At 36.5% G+C, this 21,216-nt stretch overlaps 1 protein-coding gene across 1 annotated transcript in view; it reads left to right on the top strand.

The window, feature by feature from the left end:
• The window catches only part of LOC146002700 (serine/threonine-protein phosphatase PP1-gamma catalytic subunit B-like), a 39,062-nt gene that overhangs the window by 8,715 nt on the left and 9,131 nt on the right, over positions 1-21,216 (top strand). The window contains exons 2-4 of the mRNA XM_083140658.1: positions 8,994-9,125; positions 15,031-15,261; positions 20,698-20,912. Coding sequence (XP_082996784.1) covers positions 8,994-9,125; positions 15,031-15,261; positions 20,698-20,912 — 578 coding nt within the window. The remainder of the gene's footprint in view (positions 1-8,993; positions 9,126-15,030; positions 15,262-20,697; positions 20,913-21,216) is intronic.

The following is a 21,216-nucleotide window of genomic DNA, read 5'->3' as shown; positions in this document are numbered from 1 at the left end:
GAATGGCCGGCAAAGTCATGTGATTTCTTCTTATGACGGTTTGTGAAATCACAGGTGTACGCCAACAAACCACAAAACCTTTTGGAACTGAAGGCGGAAATCATATGGGTGATTGGAGGCATCAGGACAGACATCTGCGAGAGGGTTATCAATAATGCATCCATAAAAATGTATAAATGCATCCATACTCAGTAGGGGTGGACATATGCCCGACATTGTTTTTCATACATAAATGGGAAATACACTAGACTTCTCGCTAATCCGGCCATTCCTTGCACATATGGGTGCCTGATTGGCGGAAGTGCCGGATTATTGAGAGGGTCGGAAATTCCGTACTACTATGTAGTTTAAACACATAGGGACTATACAGGCTGTACTTTACGTGTTTCCTTTTAGAAGCCATAGTATGTACTGACCTACTGAACTTTACTGTAAGTCACAATTTCAAATACTGTACATATGTATAGCATTGTTTAACATTTTTAACTAACAACATTGTTGAACACGATAATTCATTGTTGTGGGTGTCATTTCTGCTTGAGTGACTACAGGCCGGATGTGGGCCGGACTACTGAGAGGGCAGTCTATTGAGGGCTGGATTACCGAGAGTCTAGTGTATAACTATTTTCATGATATTTTCCCTATTTTTATTTAATTTTCTAATTCGGCATCCTATACAGAAAACAAACAAACACACACACACACATTTATATATATATATATATGTACACCCAACGACGAAAGAAACAGTAGGCGAATTGTCCACCATCATTTTCATTCGGTCTGAATTACACAATGTGATGAAGACGAATTGAAATAATGACTTCAATAAGCAGAGAACAATGCCTGCTTCGAACCAACGTAGTTTCATTCCTTGAAACAACACAGGATGTAGAATAAAGAAGAAAATGAAAATGGCAGTGGACAATTTGCCTAGCATTATCTTTGCCGTTGACTGTACATGTAATGTATATGAATCGCTAGTAACAATCTACCAGCTGCGACCACATACTATATAAGCAAAGAACAAAAAGATGTATAACTAAGTAAACTTTTCCCCAAAAATATTATAATGTTTAAGAAGAGTGGATGTACATTTTATGCATAAGTGAAAGTCTCAAGAGTAGCACACTTTAGGTTGCACTTATTTTTGGTTGTTTTTTTTATTTTTGTTAGTGTAAATTGGAATAAGGGTATGGGGAATTAATTATTTTATTGGGTTATATTTATCAAAGTGTGAACGTAAGAAATTTCAAGGTGACAAACATTAGCATTTTAAGTTAGATATACATTTATACTAAAATTCTAACAGACATAGACACAATCACCAAAGCAGCTGAAATATTAACATTTTATCCACCCCTTGACAAATTACCATCCTAATTAACACACCCAAAGAACATGAGACGGAACCCTTTAACTGGTTTATTGGACTTTGCATACATGACCCCCTGTAGTTTATCTTTATTTCCTGATTTGGTTTCATTTTACGACACTTTTATCCGCAACTTTGGCTAATCACGAAGATGGACATGAATGATGATAATATGATAGCGATGAAGGGATCATCACAAACACATATGCATGACACAAAAACAAACTCCTGGAAATACATACCTGTTATAACATATTGTGAAGTTTAATTCTTTGGTTTGCAATAACAAATTTCTTCACTCGGCAAATGCATACCAAATGAAATCAGAAAAAAATCAGAAGTTTATTGAAAATTAAAGTTCTTGTCTTTGTTAATTTAAAAATATTGACTGGATTTAATGAGATCTGTCAAATGTAGTTTGTATATATTTGGAAATAGATTAGTTTTTCCAATGACTGCTTTTTTATTTGCACAATTTATGACATCGTTTGTAAACAAAATACCATTCTTGTTCTAATGTTAGTTTGGTATGATATATTTAACCATAATATTCAAAATTAAGAGCATGCCTAATTTAGAAATTGAAACCAGACTTGAATACCACAGTGTTAAAACAGATAATGGATAGAATAAATATATCCTTTGCGGCAGTTTATCTGGCAATGGCTATGGTAACATGAATGGAATGCTGTTTAAACCTTAATCCTATTTTATACTTTGTACTTTATATTTCCTACCACCTAGGTGGCTATGCATGGTGAGCAGTCAAATCACAGCCTCGCTACCAAACTTCCCTTGCTCGAGATCTAGCCTGCAAATGGAAGTTACTTTGTATTCCTTAATCTATTTCATGTCATCACCATTTCATCTTCATCACCACTATTAGCCAAAAGCGACAGAAAATCATTGTCAAGTGAGAAAAATAAAACTACAATGCATTTATGTTCCCTATCTGTATTGTGACTGTGACCAATAAATGTTAAATACTGAAATATACGATGAACACACATTAAGAAACAATCATGTCTTACATTTGTTGAGAATTGTAAGGAAGAATTCCTAGCTTCACAGCCCACAGTGAAAGAAACAACTCGCCTAATGTGATTTGGTAGTGCACCAATAAACTTAAACTCTTATTATGCACCATTTCATGGTGTTTCACATTGTAGACATGCACACAACATGAATGGGCATTGTCTAGGCATAAAAATATAACATTTTTTAGTGGTTTTTATTTTTCATGCAATGTTTCGTCTGGTTTCCCAGAACTTTTTCAAACTAACATCAAAATTAAATAAACACACACACATGGCTAGCCATTCTACACTTCTACATAGTGTGCTACACTGAGCATCAGAAGAACTTTCCATGTACGATGTTTTCACATCAAAACACAACAGTGATGTTTATTTTTTTACTTAGAATTAAATTTTTTAGTGGTTTTTATTTTTCCTGCAATGTTTCATCTAGCTTCCCAGAATGTTTTCAAGCTTACATCAACATTTAATAAACACACACACATGGCTAGCCATTCTACACTTCTACATAGTGTGCTACACTGTGTATCAGAAGAACTTTCCATGTACAATTTTTTCACATCAAAACACAACAGTGATGTTTATTTTTTTTACTTAGAATTAAATAACAAAGCTCCCAACACTCATGCATGAACTGAAGCTAAAACCACCTATCCACCTATCAGTTAAACAGGCATATACTGAACAAGTTAGCAAATTGCTTTTTCCAAACTTGAAGCTTACTTCTGCACACGGTAACACTTTACTATACCAGAGATGGATTTCTTCAAATTTACAGGAGAAAGTAGTTACGCAAATCATTTTCTGTAGCGTTGTTGATGTTCGGGAATGTAGTTTTGATCCATTTTAATGCGAATGCATGTGGTTTTCTACGAAAATCTATTTCCGACGTGCTATTGCTGCTGCCGCAATTTGCTTTCTGCAGGAGAGCACAATACGCGCTATTGCTTCTGCTAACAGCCGATGTTGTCCGTATATGCTAAATTGAACGAAAGGAGTGCTAATGGAACCTAACCTAACAGGCCTAACCTAACCTAGTAGGCATACCTCGTCCCTGTGATGGTTCGTGGGGCTATCGTGAATTTTTGGGCTAACATCAATGGTTTTTGGGGCTACCCGTGGATGGTTTGTGGGAAATAACGAACAACAGTAAGTACTCGTTAATGTAAGAAACAGACATTATTTTCATTAGAAATTCATTATTTCACCTAAAGAAATGTTCCGCAATGCAGAATAGTACGTTAGCAATGTAAAAAATTGCGAAATAAATCATTGATAGGTGTCTCTGGCATAGTAAAGTAGTACCCTGCACACATTTCCAATATTCTAAATGAAGTGACCAGGTTTCTAAGCTGCACATGTGCATCTACCTAACCTGGCCTGTTATATGCATAAGTGTACTCTTTAGTTGTTAGCATGTATCAAGCTAACGTCAGTTTGCATTTATTTTCGTTTGGGTGACAAGTACTACTACTTCTGCACACCATGGGTTTGGAAAAATGGTAAATTTCTCGTATGGGACAAACAGCTGAAATTTGCTAGTTTATTTAATTTGAATATTCGTACTTACGTATTCTGCATTGAGAAACATTGCTGAAGGTGGCATTTCGCTTATTTCACGGAAATAAGCTCTATTTGCAACATATTGAGTAAGTTTTCTTCGTTTCTTTTTGCCTTCGGTAACACGCAAAATGGCGATCACAGTTTCACTACCGTACTCAGCATGCAGTGTTTCCACCCCACTGCACCCAAAAATACCTACGTAGCCCACAAACCATTCATACATAGCCCCACGAACCATTTCCGGTAAGGTTAGGTTAGGTAGGGTCACTATAGGTTACAATAGTTAAAAATTGGTTTCGAAAAAAATATGCGTAGCCCCACACACCATTCTCGCAAAGCCCCACGAACCATTGACGCATAGCCCCACGAACCATTGACACATAGCCTCACAAACCATTTGTGGAAACGTATCTTCTTCAGTTACAAAAACACGTGTTTGGAAACACTGACCAGGATTACGTCATCACACACAGGCTACATCCACCTGGAAGTAAATGGATGCAAGAACTTCCGTGCATCGGTCACACATTTATATCGAAAAATAGATGATTTACCGTCAAAATTCAATGAACGATGCGAGAAAACACTTCCCCGAACTTCCAGAAGTATAAAGAAACTGCATTCGGTAAGTAATTTCTCCTGTAAATTTGATGAAATCCGTTTGTCCCTTACGAGAAATTTACCGGAAAAATTACCACAAGGTGTTCCAACATTCACCGCTACTGCTATGTCACTTGACATAGGTACGAACGTGTACTTAACACATTCCCAAATGCTTTTGTTGTTAGGTTAGACAGGTCAGGTTTAGAGTTAAAAATACTTCCAATACCTGATAATCATAATGTGATTTGTGGTATTCAGCACTTTCCACTGTCCCATATGTTATTCTCAGAAACTGGTGAAAATAGCTCCACATGCTATCCTCACAACCTGGTGACAGTAGCCTCATATACTATTCTCACCATCTGGTGAAAATAGTCGCGACCTATGTAAATGCATTTTCCACCCTTCTATATAAATTGTTAAAGTGATTACAGTCAAAACTTGGACGCATTTCAGTGTAAAAATAGCACGAAGGAAATATTTAAAGGATAAAATTAAAGTTATCAAGAATACTGCTTCGTACTTAACAACGTGTTTTTATTTTCTGCACATTACAATATTTCTCTGCTGTACGAAACTAAAACTTAGCAGGTGATAAAGAATATCATGGTTCACTTCAAATGTCTAAGATTTCGATTGTGTTGATTTTTTTAAAATACATACAGATTCAATTCAATTCAAATTTTCTTTATTAAAGGGCGAGGTTCAGCCTGTGGCTGTTCTCCTTTGATTTCTCTTAACTCAACTAGCACTATAGTTAATTATATCTCCTGTTTACAGTACGAAAGTGCCTTTTCTGTTGCACACACTACACACAATTTCCGCCGTTGTAACATTAATATTATAATATATTTTTAATGCACACACTTACGCATATTCGTTGTTTATCAATTCGGATTATCCATTCTATTGTTTTTTGTGTTGGTGTGACGTCACATCCGCAAAATCAGCCAATCGGAGAGGAGAATCAAATCGCCTATGCTGAACTGAGTGGGATTGGCATATATGCCACCAGATATGGTCATTTTCGTCCAACCTCCATCACCCTCACCGTCACACACTCTCACCCTCACCGTCACTGTCACACACCATCACCCTCACCGTCACACACCCTCACCCTCACCAGTCCTCGGAGGGTTTTCTACACGACACGTAAATTACGCGTAAAACACAACGTATAAAACGTATAGTACATAGTAAACTAGAATCAAATTTAAAAACTAAAAGAAAACATGGTTTTTGCGATGGTTATTGATATGTATGGCAGTTGCCAGTGACAGAAAAAAAGGCTCTCTTTCCGAATTTGTTCCTCTAATATTGGAATTTTACAAACTGCCATATTCACATTTACGTCATAATTAGCCTAGGCAAATGTATACTACGCAAGAAAGGAATTTGAAGCTGTCGCTAAAACTTTGAAAACCAATGCAAATAAATTGTCGTTAATCGTTATGTTATAAATACAAGTACTAGAGTCCGCGTCAAATCTCCTGCATATGGCGATAGCCAATAGCAGCGCACTGCAGCGGTGCCATGTCGAAATCTCACACGGAAAAGAGACAGCGTGGTTGAGCGAAACGCCTTGTCACGGCGAGCACGGAACATTTGATAATATAACATATAATAAACTCAATGGGAGAAAAGAATATACCTGATTATGCCAGAGGGACTGCCAGGAGCTCCTCGTCACTCCAAAAACTGCCGTCGTTGTCCTCATCGTCACTGACCACACTACTTTCGCTCTCTGTCACTGTCCTTCAAATGTATTATAATTGGGTCCAAAATTTCCTCCCGACCTATCTCCCTTACAAAATCGTTTTCCTGTAATTGTTGTGCATGTTTAACACAAGCGGCCCATGTTCTTGTATTACATTGTCAAGTTCTTCGTGAACAAGAGTACGTTATCTTTTTGGCAGTAGGAAATTCGCCACGATCGTAAAATTCAAAGACGGTTCTACGAACTACGTCTTTTTCAAAGTCATGTAAGTTTGTTGTTCTTTTCGGTACGTTAATGTGCTTTCTAGGTGATTGAAACATGCCCCGATCCACATTGCTTTCCCTCCGAACATATGCTAGAAACAGTAGCTTGATTCACACAACAAGCTTGAGCTGTAAAGAGCCTGGCTCTTCTTATTGTCAATTTTACTTCTCTCTTCTTCACTCGAACATTTTTTTAAAAAAATTGTACACCTTAAAAATCACCTGTCGTGCCTGGATTCATACAACACTGTATTCTTTGTCTCTTCTCTCGCTATCACTACCACTTGGTTTACTCAACGACATGTTGCACACACCCACTAAACACACGGAATCCTCTTCGTCAACTTCTTCTACCAAACGATAGAATGCACATACGTTTATAATAACATTGTTTCTACAGAGGGAACGGTATAAGCTACAATCACGCTTGTTTTTCGTACATACTCGCAAATTCATTATATTTCCATCTGTTGAACTACTGACACTTGAAATAATCTATTTATATCCGAGCGCCAGGTACACGATTTAGTAGCGAGGTGAAACAGGTTTACCAGGATAAACGTACCAATAACAATAATGATATTATTACTACTATTATTATTCCTACTACTAGTGGTAGTAGTAGTAGTATCAAAAACTTTATTATCCTCATAAGAGGGGGTAGAAGTCTGTGCTAAAGCATTTGTTTGGAACAAACGATTTGAAATATTTTTTCAACACCGTCAATTTCACATTAGCTAATAATGGAACACAAGCACACAAACTGTATTTTTGAATGGCAGAAAATGAATGATAAATTTATTCCGAAGATAATTTTTCTTGCACATATAACATGTGTAACTTTAATGTCTAAGATATGTTTTACACATATGCAACACGGAGCGACATAAAATAAGAAAATACATAATCAACAAGCTGACATTAATTGTGTACGTATTGAAAGTTTATTGAACACATATACACAACACATATTATTTAAATACATCACATTACAGAAAACAATGCAAGCGAAGGGAGAAAAAAAAATTTAGACCCAATTTTTGTAATTGAAAACAATATTGATTTAATAAGGCACAAATAATTTCACTAGACACAATGGCATTCTCTTATTTCCAACTTTTTTTAATTAGATGACCGACTCCCGCTGCCCCTAGCTACGGCTCTGAACTTCATGAAACCGAGGAAAGCAAGAAAATTTTACTAAATATACTACTATTTGCTTAAATTTGAAATCGAAGGGGGCAATTCTCCTCTCCCTTGGCCGTCAATGTTAGCCCTCCTAAAATTGACTTCTGTCGAAGGAGGGGGCCAATGCCCCCCTGTGATTGCGCCATTGGTGTGAGGCGGCTGCATAAACAATCTTCAGAAAATAATGATTTTGTGCTTAAATATGTCAGAAAATTAACGTTTATAATGTAATATAACTAAAGTAGTTTTAATATTACTAATTTACGAAAGAGAATTATTTTTTACATCTGAGTAAAGTAACTGGTTTCCTACGCCAAGTAAATTACTAGTAAATTACGCGTAATTTACGTAAAAAACGTAACAAGTAAAGGTAAATTTATCGTATAGGACAAAGGATTTCTTCAAATTTACACGAGAAATTACTTACCGAATGCAGTGTCTTTATACTTGTGGCAGTTTGGGGAAGTGTTTTCTCGCATCGTTCATTGAATTTTGCCGGTAAATCATCTATTTTTCGATATAAATGTGTGACCGATGCACGAAAGCTCTTGCATCCATTTAGTTCCAGGTGGATGTAGCCTGTGTATGATGACGTAATCCCGGTTAGTGTTTCCAAACACGTGTTTTTGTAACTGAAGAAGGTACGTTTCCGCAAATGGTTTGTGGGGCTATGTGTCAATGGTTCGTGGGGCTATGCGAGAATGGTGTGTGGGGCTACGCGTATTTTTTTCTAAACCAATTTTTAACTATTGTAACCTAAACGTGACCCTAGCTAACCTAACCTTACCGGAAATGGTTCGTGGGGCTATGCGTCAATGGTTTGTGGGGCTACGTAGGTATTTTTGGGTACAGTGAGGTGGAAACACTGCATGCCGAGTACGGTAGTAAAACTGTGACCGCCATTTTGTGTGTTACCGAAGCCAGAAAGAAACGAAGAAAACTTACACGATATGTCGCAAATAGAGCTTCTTTCCGTGAAATAAGCGAAATGCCACATTCAGCAATGTTTCTCAATGCAGAAAACGTAAGTACGAATATTCAAATTAAATGAACTATCAAATTTCAGCCGTTCGTCCGATACGAGAAATTTACCCAAGTAAATTACCTTGCCAACCCTGTACCCACCAGAATATGATAGTCTTTCATATTATGATAAAGTGCGAACAGAAGAACAACTGCAAATAATATTGGAAGCTATATCTTTGATTCTGAAGCATTCTTATAAGTTTTCCTTTTTCTCTTTCCAGCACGCAACTTAAGACCAGGGACAGAAATTGTTCTGGAGCAAAATGTAATAAGAAACATATGCTTCAAGGTCAGAGAAATTTTTCTTTCGCAACCTATATTATTGGAGCTAGAGGCACCTTTAAATGTAATTGGTAAGTAATAATATTGCTTTCTAATAAGAGCAAAATTAGTAATTCATGAGCGAAATGTATTTCTTGTAGGGAAATATAATTCTCTACCATGTTTATTTTCCTTATCATTAGAGATAATTTACTTGATTAGCAATGAATTCATGCTGGTTTATTTTAGTAACCATGATGTAATACTTTTGAGGTTGTTTTCCACAACGAGGCGGTTGTTTTTGATCTATTCACGCCCAGGAAATATTATTTGGAACAAAAAATACACAAGGATAACAAACAGATTTAAATCTACGTATTTGACCACAACATGTGATCTTGAGATTTTCTTGTGACTTACTGTAAGATTTTCATAGCATTGTGAAATGTCCTTATAACTTCGCGCAAACCCATTTATTATTGTTGATATATTGAGAACCTTTGACACTGACAATACCCTTGAGGTACAGTCACCTTCAATAAAAGTGGGACAATTAGATTCTGAAATACTCGCTTCCCTGCACAGCGTTATGTGTGTTGTCTAACTCTAAGGCGATTAGTGGATTTTAATAGCAAATATTCAATGGCAACTTCTACTATTCGTATTAGGCAAAACACATAACGCCTTGCAGTTAAGCGATTATTTCAGAATCTAGATGCCCCATCTTTTTTGCAGGTGACTTTACGGTACAGATTATAGCGCACATAATATATATATATATATATATATATATATATATATATATATATATATATATATATATATATATATATATATATATAAATTGATTACTATGTTGTTTGCAGTACTATAACAATATAATATAAATTTATGTAAAATCACACAAGAAGACTAAATCAATAAGACTTAGATGGGCAGGCCATGTGGCCCGAATGGGAGAGGAAAGAAGAGATTACAGGATTCTTGTTGGGAAACCTGATGGTAAGAGACCTGTAGGAAGGCCAAGACGAAGATGGAGGGATAACGTTGAGATGGACCTAAAGGAAATTGATAGGGATGGAAAAAAATGGATTGATCTTGCCCAGGAAAGGACAGATGGAAGGCTTGTGTTGCTGCAGCCAGAAACCTTCGGGTTTAAGAAGGCTAGAGAGTTAGTCCACATTATGGTAGCTCATCATTTGCACTTTACAATGCACTTACTCCAGACTTTAGTCAAAAGTCTTGTTTATATCAAGGAGAAAACGAACCTTTGTAACATGTGAGATATCGTGAAAGACATGCGCAAATGAGACATTTCTCACACTTATGTTCTCATAGAGTGTGTTCGACTCATAAAGAACCTTTAATTTACTCAAACTGTTGTGTGTAATCATAGTTGCCTGGTGACAAATTGTGACACATCACTTTCTAGTTTATTGGTTTGTAAATGATGTTATTTCTTTGTGTAATCGCATGTGTCATTATGTAAATAAAATGTTAGTTTGTCAATATACTTATCTACCTATAAAAGTAACATTGTGGTACCTTCTTTACAATTTCTGTCGCATTTTTGGCGTGAAAGATCAAAATAATATCACTTTAATTCTTGGGTACATACCCCATATGGCCTAAACGTTACTCTTTAATAAAATCTTCCCTGCATCCATGTTATTATTTGGAACTGGCTCAAATTTTCAGTAAACGTCCAGATAAGTTCCCTCTTTTGAATCTTGCAAAAAACAGGGCCTCCCCGATGGCGCAGTGGTAGCGTCGTCGCCTTGTAATCAAGGGGTCCCGGGTTCGATACCCGGTGGAGGCACAAGTGGTTCGGATCCCACTTTAAACTGTAGGTCCAGTCCCGATTAGCCTTACTGTGCATAAAGTGGACTTAAAACACCAAATCAATCAATCAATCAATTGAATCTTGCAATTAGTTTTATCTTTCTGAGTTTGTACACCATTAGAAACAATCGTAAACCTTAGGTAGGCCATATTGGGTTCAGGTATATTATCAAATAATATTTTGTGCGTGTTGAGACCTACAAGGAAATAACTGCATTCTACTACGTAGTCACGATATCTTAATTTAACCCAGTATCTTAGAATTTAAAATGAATAAAAATGGCTGAAGTATAAACTGGACAGACCTGGACATTAATATAGGATACCCCTAACAAGAGATAAAAATGAACGATACGAAATTATAATAGCGTAAGAGATAAGATATTAAAAGCAAGGCCAAGGTATTAATAAGGAAAAATACAACAATTTGTGCTATTTCACTGATTTTTTTTACCTATGCTACCTTTGATCTTATCATATTGTACATGGTGAATTGAAAACAATGAGCTTCCACCAGGACAGCAAGGGCGGACGTTAACCCCTATTGACATATTCTGATCCCACTCACCTGACAATATAAAATAATCCCTTCATAAGTTTTTTTAGATAATAAACATTTGGTATGTAAACATGCATTATAGCATAAACTACAGGGTGGCCCAAAAACCGAACGTATTAAGAGGCGAATATTTAGGTAACCTTTTTGGGTCATTCTGTACAATATACTCAAAGAGAGAGACACCTTAAAATATTTAATCCACCCTTGAAGCACCCTCAACAAAATTCTCTCGTGACAACTTTATTGGTGGAATGTGTTCCATTATTCACCTGAATTTGCAAATGAGTCAGGGAAAAATATTGTACCATTTCAACTATTATTATTATTATTATTATTAGTTCATTTTATTTCTTTAAGGGTCAATAAAAATCATGATTTTTATTATTAAAGAAATCATTCTTGATGATTTAAATTGGATATTTTTATTAAAATCGATTTTTTAATTAAAAAAACATGCTTAAAATTGCTTGTGTGGTTTCTGGCACCATACACATATATATGTTTTTTTATAGAAAGGCTTGTTCTAGTAAAGGGCCTATAAAATATTTGATCAGTTTGATTAAATAAAATTAAAAATGCTGTAATAATACATTTTCTGTTTCTGATACTGTATACATGAACCTGGAAATATTTGTTGAGTGTGTTACTGAAATTACTATAATTTCATTAACTTTTCTTCCAGTGAAAAGAAAACATCCTGGATGTACACTAAATTTGTAACAAAATATTTTTATTGTCTTTGTAGCTGAAGTTTGGCATTTCTTAAACTGGTAGTTTGAAAAATATCAGCTGTCATGTTTATTTACAGTTTAACATGATTACAATTATGTGTATTTCTCTGCACAAAATGTTGGTTATTTTTGCCTATAAAAATTATTGAATTTTAAATCAAGAGAAATTATATTCACAGTTTCCATATTACATTTCTTTTCCAATGAGCTGCACCCCATGAGTACATATATTTCGTTTCTTTCCTTAGAGCTTAATAAACACTATGATTACGAGATTAATGTACTTTCCCCAAAATTGATTCTGATATCTACAATACCCTTATGTACATTATTCTATAAATTATTTCGTTAAAGTATTTGAAATTGAGATTTAAATCAACCTGATTTAAATGAGTCCATCTTCATCCAAACACAGTACCTTACTGTTCAGATTTAAACCGATAACATTTGCAATGAACACGAGTCAACAATAATTTAATTCTCATTTCAAAATTATCTGCTTATGTTACATCGTTTTCCTATTTATTTAGCTGAATCTCTACGACAAAGAATAGGGATTATATTCAGGTCATGTATTCCAGGGTCGGCAGAAGGTGGGGGGGGGGGGGGCTGAAAAATTGGAAAAGAAGAAAAAATAAGCCTATTGAAAACTCGGAAGTTATAATATTACTGATAAAACGTGTTCGAAATAGGCTCAATTTTACTTCACATAAATGTAGTGAGCAAATATCTACAAAACATTAATTTCGATGTAATAGATGCTGTTAGATTTCTTGCAAATATATCAGAGCACTTTGAAATAAGAAGTGATGACAAATTCCAGTTACTTAGTCAGTGGCGGCGACTGGGTTCCAAAAACGGGGGGGGGGGACAAGGTGTCAAAACTGGTAGGGTGGAAAATAGTATATTTCTCTTTCTACATAAGGTTTAGCACAGTGGGGAGGCACACGTTGTGGCGAGAAATGGGGGGATGGGGAGCTCCCCCCCTCTAATCGCACCACTGTAGTAGTTTATTCGAAAGATGGCATCAAATTTAGATATAGACGATCCAAAGATAGACAATACTGTACAGGTCCCAAAATCGAAAGAAGCATTAGTTCCAGTATGATGAAACTGTTGAAGATCCGCAAACACAGTACAAAGTCGACTTTTTGCTTGATATTAGTAAGCTTAAAGACATGCCATCTGAACATAGGCGTCGGGGAGTCCGTGTCGCTTGCGACGAGTCATTTGCGCCCAGGCTTCTTATTGGTTCATTTCCGCCGCGACATATGTCAAGACCTTCCTTGATGGGTTTTCCCACAATAAGGAGTGTCATTACCGCCGCGCGCACGTATGTTTATGACGTTACCCAGCTGCAGCTGTGTTTATCTTCGATTGAAAAGGAAGGTAATTGGTAAATGAATGTAAGATGAAAGTATATATGAGGGATCTACGTATATATGGAAATTAGTATTAGTAGTGTAATCATGTATGTTCAAAGTCATACTTGGCACGAGGCCTATTATTTTTATTAATTATAGTACAGTGGAAAACCTATTTTCATGATGTTTTTGTCGATTTTATACTATTGCAAATCTGTGATTTTTCATCTCATACTTCGTACGAGTGTCATAATTTCTTTCGAGTTAAAGTACGTAACACCTACACCCACCTACACCCACGCACACCCACACCCACCCACGCACACCTACAACCACCCACACCGATACCCACCCACACCCACACACACACAAACACATTTATATACATAAGATAATAAAGTAAAGTAAGTATAAGTGTACGAATGGAACATATATCCATCCATACACATACGTAATTTATTAATTACTCAGAACATAACCTTGACATTTCATATAAACAGTATTAACTAATAGCGTAGGAACGCATTACTTCGGTTGGATATAATTATATTCTAATATTAAACGGAAATATACCGGGTGTCCCAGAAGTCTTTCCCTGATTACAAACGTTATTCATATCCGCTATATGCAAGGCAGAGATGTGAAAGTGGTGCCAAAATGTTGGAAAACTAACCAAGTTTTTTTGTTGCAGGTTTGAGTAACGTGGATGTAGTGGAGCAGTGTCAGTGCCCAGAAAACCAGAAATGTTCACAAATCAGGAAAAAAGCTCAGCATGTCCTCTGGTATCACGAGACCCGGTCACCAATAACAGTGCAGAGGAACTTTCAAATGTACAGAATTATTTCGTCTAGAATATCTGCCATCAATAAGTTGGTATTTAAAAAATGGAATTTATCTTCATTCCCAAATCCTGTCAAGTCCAAGATACATTGTATGGAAAGATGCCACCCGATGTCAAGAGCATCAATTCCGGATTCCTTGGCATTGACACTGCTACACTACAGCCACATTACTGAAACCTGCAAAAAATAAACTTGGTTAGTTTTTCAACATTTTGGCACCACCTTCACATATCTACATTGCATATAGCGGATATGAATAAAGTTTGTAATCAGGGAAAGACTTCTGGGACACCCAGTATAATAACAAAATATTTAGCGTGTATATAACATACACAGTCAACAAGAGAAGAAAATGGAAAATACAAGGAAATATAATTGTAGAATATATGATCCTTACTTCGTAAGCTCGCAGCTCTGAATGGTATATCATGAAGCATATGCTGTGGATACGAATTAATTGAGAATATAATACTAAAAGAGCTAGATTTGGAACTAAATTTACCCTCGTGGAGCTAAGAGCTCCTTGGAACATTTTAAATTTTTGGAGCCCAACGAGTTCACGAAAGAGTTAAGTTGGCAACAGCGACTGTGATCACATTAAGTTGTTTTTTCTGTTACACTTGTCAAGTTTTGATTTGTAAAATTAATTTACTTTGCAGGTGATATCCACGGCCAATATTACGATCTCCTTCGCCACTTTGAGAACGGGGGATTTCCTCCCGACGTGAACTACCTGTTCCTGGGGGACTACGTGGACAGAGGCCGCCAGTCCATTGAGACCATCTGCCTGCTCTTCGCCTACAAGATCAAGTATCCGGAGAACTTCTTCCTCCTAAGGGGGAACCACGAGTGTGAAAGTATTACAAGGATCTATGGATTTCACGACGAGTGTAGGTATTCTTGCTTTACTTTTCACTGCGATGCTTTCACAATATACAGTAAAAACTCGTTAATCCGGACTAATTGGGGGGATAAGTTGACCGGTTTAACTGAAATAACCTAAAAGAACAGTAGAAAGTGCATTAAACTCCGTTTATAGCAACAAAACACGTTTATTATGGTGTATTTCAAGGGCATGCTAGGCCTAAATACACTATACAGCAGCGGCGGCTCAAGGAGTAGAGCCGCCGTGCCATGGCACTACCCTCAGATGAAATGCATACCTCGCCAAGTATTGTTAAATGCATCCATTGATAGTTTAAAGACAAGGAGATTCGAATCTTGCAATCGGTCAAGCTGACGTGACGACCGCCCCAACCTCCTCACTGCATCGCCAGCTGTTTCGTTCGTACCCTCGCGAAGCAACAGTCCGTGCCGCCCAAGAGCTGGCCTAACCCATGGACCTAACCAAGTTGACACAGGTGCAGAAGGTTGAAGAAGTCTCCGCGAGGAACATGAGCCGAGAACAAAGTAGCAGGGGGCGGGGTTAGCCCATAAGAAACCGTGCCCTTCTTCGCCTGGCACGGTGAGGGAACTTTCGCAGTGTTCACACAGTTGCCACCTTCAGAGAAAAGTCGCTAAATACGACTGATTTGTAAGACGGGAAGTAATTTCTGCCTACTTTTGGAGAAACGAACCTAGTATTTTTCCAAAGTTAAATGAACATTTTTGATAATAGATAGATGCACCAAGAGGGCCAACCAGACTTTTTTTAAAATATAAAAGTAAAAAATCCTATGATGATGCGAGTTTCCTTTGGCATTTCGACATTCTTTTCATAACAAAGATATTTTCGACATCCAGTTAGAATATGTGTACATGGGGGAGGAGAAGGTGATAGGAGTTGTTTTTCCTTTCCTCTTGTAATTGTTATATTTTTAGGGAAGTGTCCTGTAGTGTATAAAGATAGGTTAGTGAGTGAAGATGAATCGGATTAGTACGTTATTACTTAAACACACGTTGTTTTCCTCGTTACCAAACGAGGATAAACATCTTGGCCAGTGGCGCAATCGCAAGGGGAGGGGGTGGCATTACGGAGGTTTTGTTTTCTATTTCTTGATCACGTTGGCACTACCCATCATAGTTGCTGCCGGCCGCCACTGCTATACAGTACAGTACAAAGTCTGCGGGAAACAGAATTTCATCAGTGGTTGATTGCCTTTTCTTTGGGAAGTTCTCTTTGTTGACTTTTAGCCACATTTAAAACCTTGCACTTTTTTTTTACCTCTTACCTGTCCGGATTAAGCGAAGTCCGGCCTATCGGGGTCCGGATTAACGAGGTTTTACTGTACCTCATTACACATGAAGAATCAAGAGAAAAACTTCATAAGTCACATTTTCCTGTTTTATAAGCGAACAAATTCAAACTTTCCAGACTTGCTACTGTTCCCCTGTATACCATTTTTAAACTTTCACATTTCTCGTCTGTGTAGCTTCACCATACAAAACTACAGGAGCGGCTTATGGGCGACTTCCCAGCGCGTCACCCTCCCTGGGGGAGCCAAACAAGAGCGTTCCTCTTGAGCAACGCCAATATCATATTTCTGATTAGAGTTACTCGGGGGAAAACCCAACCTTTTTTTGGGCGGTTTATAGCTTCGCTAAATGAAGGAGTGTCGCAATGGAAAGGATGTCAAATGAAAGCTACATGTTTTGTTATTGTTACCTATAAGTGTAATTACTGTAAGTCTTATAGCAAAAGAACCATAGAAAAATAAACAGATGAATGTCAATTTGGGCAAAACACCCAGTGTTCAGGGTAAAATGCCCACCCATTAGGGGTAAAATGCCCAATACAAGAAACAATTGTTGTAACACTTGACATGACATATTTAATGGAAAATAATACACAGCATTAACTGGAAGATTATTAACGTTTCTTTCGTAAACAGAACATCATTTGTACAGACAAGCATAGCGTTTCTAACAACATTTATTTTGAATTTACCATAGCCTCTTTTACCGTTTACATTTGTGAGAAATTGCATTGCACATTGGACACATGAACGTGAATTTGATACATATTTTATGCATCCACATACTACAACGATTGCACTGGATCCAGTCACATTGTGGTCCTTTGTTCTCATAATAATGTCCATGGGCATATTGTACTTAATTTCTGTGGGCATATCACCCCACAGCTACAAGCAGAAAATTGAATCACTGGATTGGCAACTATGAGCACCATGCGGCAGTTTCACTCTGCAGATTTGTTTCCATGACTCTTGATCTTTACACCAAATATAATTCAGTTTCTTTCTCTCTTGGGAATATTATTGCACACTGTTAATACATCAACGTCCAATAAATTATTACCTCAAAAATTGTCTTCTTACCTCATGAAATTAACCCTGAATGGCTTCAGAATCTTCTCACAAGCTCCAAACGTGCTGCCTCGTCTCACCACGGAGGGCGCTTTCAAACAAGAGTCGCAGAATTTTCATAGCATTATTTCGAGGTACGAGCGGGGTGGGCATTTAACCCCGATGGGCATATTCCCCCGAGTGACTCTACATGAGCGTTAAGAAGAGTTGGATTAATTTGACAGCCCACAATTTATACTATTCAACGGACATCGCTGTAATGAGAGCACGCACGGTGATGCAACGTTCAACGCACATCTTTACTCCGATGAATAAAAATCTGTCAAAAATCAGTTTCGCAATGTGAATTGACAATGATAATGGGTTTCAAACACAGATGTAAAAAGCTTCAAAACGAGGCCAAGGTCGTATGTGTAGGACTAAGAAAACATTGTTTCGGAAAATGTATAAGAATTTTTTTTGGCCAATCTTGAAAATCTGAAAGTTAAAAATTGTATTTTAAATCTTTCTATCTGCGCGGTTTTCAAATTTCATCATGATCGGACTACAAGATTTATATTTATAGACTCTCAAAGAGAGCGGTCCTTTGCAAACTACCAAATAACCGACACTTCTTGTTCTCGCAACAATAAAATCGAAGGCATACTCGAAACAAATTTTGGTTAGTATAGGTTAACCAAGAATTGTATAACCGAAATTTTGACGTAACTCGTTGTTAGGATCTACTGGTTAATTTTTAATTGGAGTCCAAACTCTAGTATCTCTAATTTTCAATCCGATAGTAGGGTTCAAAGTCCCCTCGCAACAGGAAGGGTGGGCTCTGATTGGCAGTGAAGAAAACACGTGCTGCCTGCAGCAGCACTCTTTTTATTGGGTGAAGCACTCACGTGATTTCTGTCAAGCTCTTTCAGCAGACAACAGATCACCAAGTGTGGGGAGCGGTACGAGGCTAAACCTTCCTAGATAAAATTACAGAAACCAAAATACCGTTGGTAGTTTCTGCAATTCATTATCCATTCAGAAACTATTAATCTGCTGGTAAGTTACCAATTTACTCGAGTGTTGATTTATGCACCAGCAAAGAATTTACTATTGTATTTGAATGTCTATTTTTCTTCCTCTTGACGGTTCTTATTGGAATTTCTTATAGTCTACGCACTATGATCACGTAATTGCATTTAAGGAATATTTACATTGAAAATATGAGTGAAGTGCAGCAATATTGCCGAGTTTTAAGGAATGATTTTGAGTCAAAAACCAATAACCGTATTCTGCAAAAAGAGTACTTTTAACACTTGGAGTTCAACGTATGCAATTTAATAATTTTGTTTTGGAGGACCTGTTAAATGACACATATCGTAAGAATACTAGAAACCTGAAAGAATTGCTTGAAAAAAAGAGAACAGACATGAAGAACTACAGCACCACACAGTAAAGTAAATCGCGAATTGGTTGGGATTTTACATGCATGTACAATGTACATGTGTGTATATGTCACTCCACTTGAAAGAACTATGTATCTGCAAAAGACTTCTATCCTTCATATGATAATGAGTTGATTAATGTAGATGGATTAGCTGAAAGGTGGATCAATAATTTTAACCACTGCATGTAGGTTGAAATATACAGATAAGGTAATGGATTGTGCGAGAGCTAGCCATATGTTCTAAGAGCTTGACACTGTAACGTACAAGTCGAAAATTTCTTCCATTTTTTATAATGTAAACTTGTAAAGTAACAGGGTGATAGGATGACATGATGGATTGGAACGAAAATATTTTAAAATTGGTGTTGTATGTATAGAATTATGATCAATGATACTTGTATTATCTATAAATAAGTTCTTGGCCCTTCTAATGATAAAAAGGGGGAAAACCCCGAAGCAGCCTTTCTCCACCCGTATACATTCGAGGGTATGCGCTTAAGTCCTGGAGCCTTAAATATAAACCAGGACGTTTTTTGCTCTGAATTTAACGGTTTCCCTGTTTTTCTTTTCTCATACTTTATTTATAATATTATATGTATTATAATAACTTTGAACATTGTTTGATTAATATATTTTGATTACAAAACTTTAGATTACAAGACTTGTTCTAGTAGCCAAAACCGGCCTTGTTTACATAAGTACAAAAATATTTTTTACGTACCTATAACTGTAAATATTAATTAATAATTGTGTTTGCTGTTTCTTTTCTGCGTGTGTGTACGTGTGTTTTTTTTAAAAAATAGATTGGGGTGTAAGTAAGAGTAACTGAATTAATACGATTTTCGAAAAAGGACATTTAAAGTAAAAACAAGTGTGGTGTAAGTGTAATTATATTGCAAAAAAATATGAAATATGATAGGGAATAGAAGATGAGGTTAGTACATTGGTTATAATCATGAGTAGATAAAGTTATTACATCACGAAGCATACACACACTATACAATATGATAATTAAGTTAATACAATTAAGTACACTTTTATCATTATAAATATATTACAGGATTATATTTAAACTTTAACACTTTAGCGTTTCTAATGGTATAGGAGTTGAAATTATCATCAAGCAGTTTAAATATTTTCAAAAAATGATTATTATTAACGTAATTTATCAGCAAGGTGGTAAGCCAGGTACTGCTTGATATTAATATAAATACATACACACACATACATAGAGAGACACATTATTCTTCGTTCTTTGTATGTAATTTTTTAATTTACTTTTGTTCTTTGTATGAGTTTTCTATATTTATTTTCTTTATTTTACATCGCTTTTTGTGCCACTTTTGGCTAATTTGCGAAAATGGGGATGAGTGATGATATGATAAAATTGATGAATGGACACTTACAAACATCCATGCCCAGGCCGGAATTCGAACCCGGGAGAGTTTTCTATATTATCTTTAGTAAAGTATATTTGAAGCCAAAACTAATTGCTAACAAAAACTTTCCCCCACTGGAATTTTTGATGGGGGAGAGACCCCTTCTGTCACCCCAAGATTTCGTACACACACATTTTGTACTAAGATCTATGTTCACGTTGAGCAAAGCAAGTAATCAGATCTTCGTTATTTTAGGCAAACGCAGATATAATGTTAAATTGTGGAAAAGCTTCATCGACTGCTTCAACTGCATTCCTCTGGCGGCTGTAATAGACGAGAAGATATTCTGTTGCCACGGGGGCTTGAGCCCCTCTCTTCAGAACCTAGACCAAATCAGGCGGATCAGCCGACCCACGAATATTCCCGACCAAGGTCTCGTTTGCGATATCGTGTGGTCCGACCCAGAGAAGGTATGTGATCCAATGGGGGAGCATTCCACGAAAAGTGGCCCTACTGCATGTAAATAACAAACTGAATCTTTTTGGAATTATGTATTGTTTTTCTAATTTATATGTACAGAATAATAGTGGTCATATATATATATATATATATATATATATATATATTCATTATTGTTCATTGAGTAAATTGTGGTAGTGGCTTAAAATTAGAATCTACATTACAAAATAGTATAAAATATTTCAATATTATATTTAATCTTATTTAATTTTAGAAGTATTTGTCTCTAACCTAAAGTAATTGCTTTCCTTAATA

Source organism: Lepisma saccharinum, chromosome 18, assembly GCF_977018435.1.
Source record: "Lepisma saccharinum chromosome 18, izLepSacc3.1, whole genome shotgun sequence".
NCBI lineage: Eukaryota > Metazoa > Arthropoda > Insecta > Zygentoma > Lepismatidae > Lepisma > Lepisma saccharinum.
The sequence above is the reverse complement of the archived record's forward strand: the minus strand, read 5'-3'. Positions and strand labels throughout refer to the sequence as shown.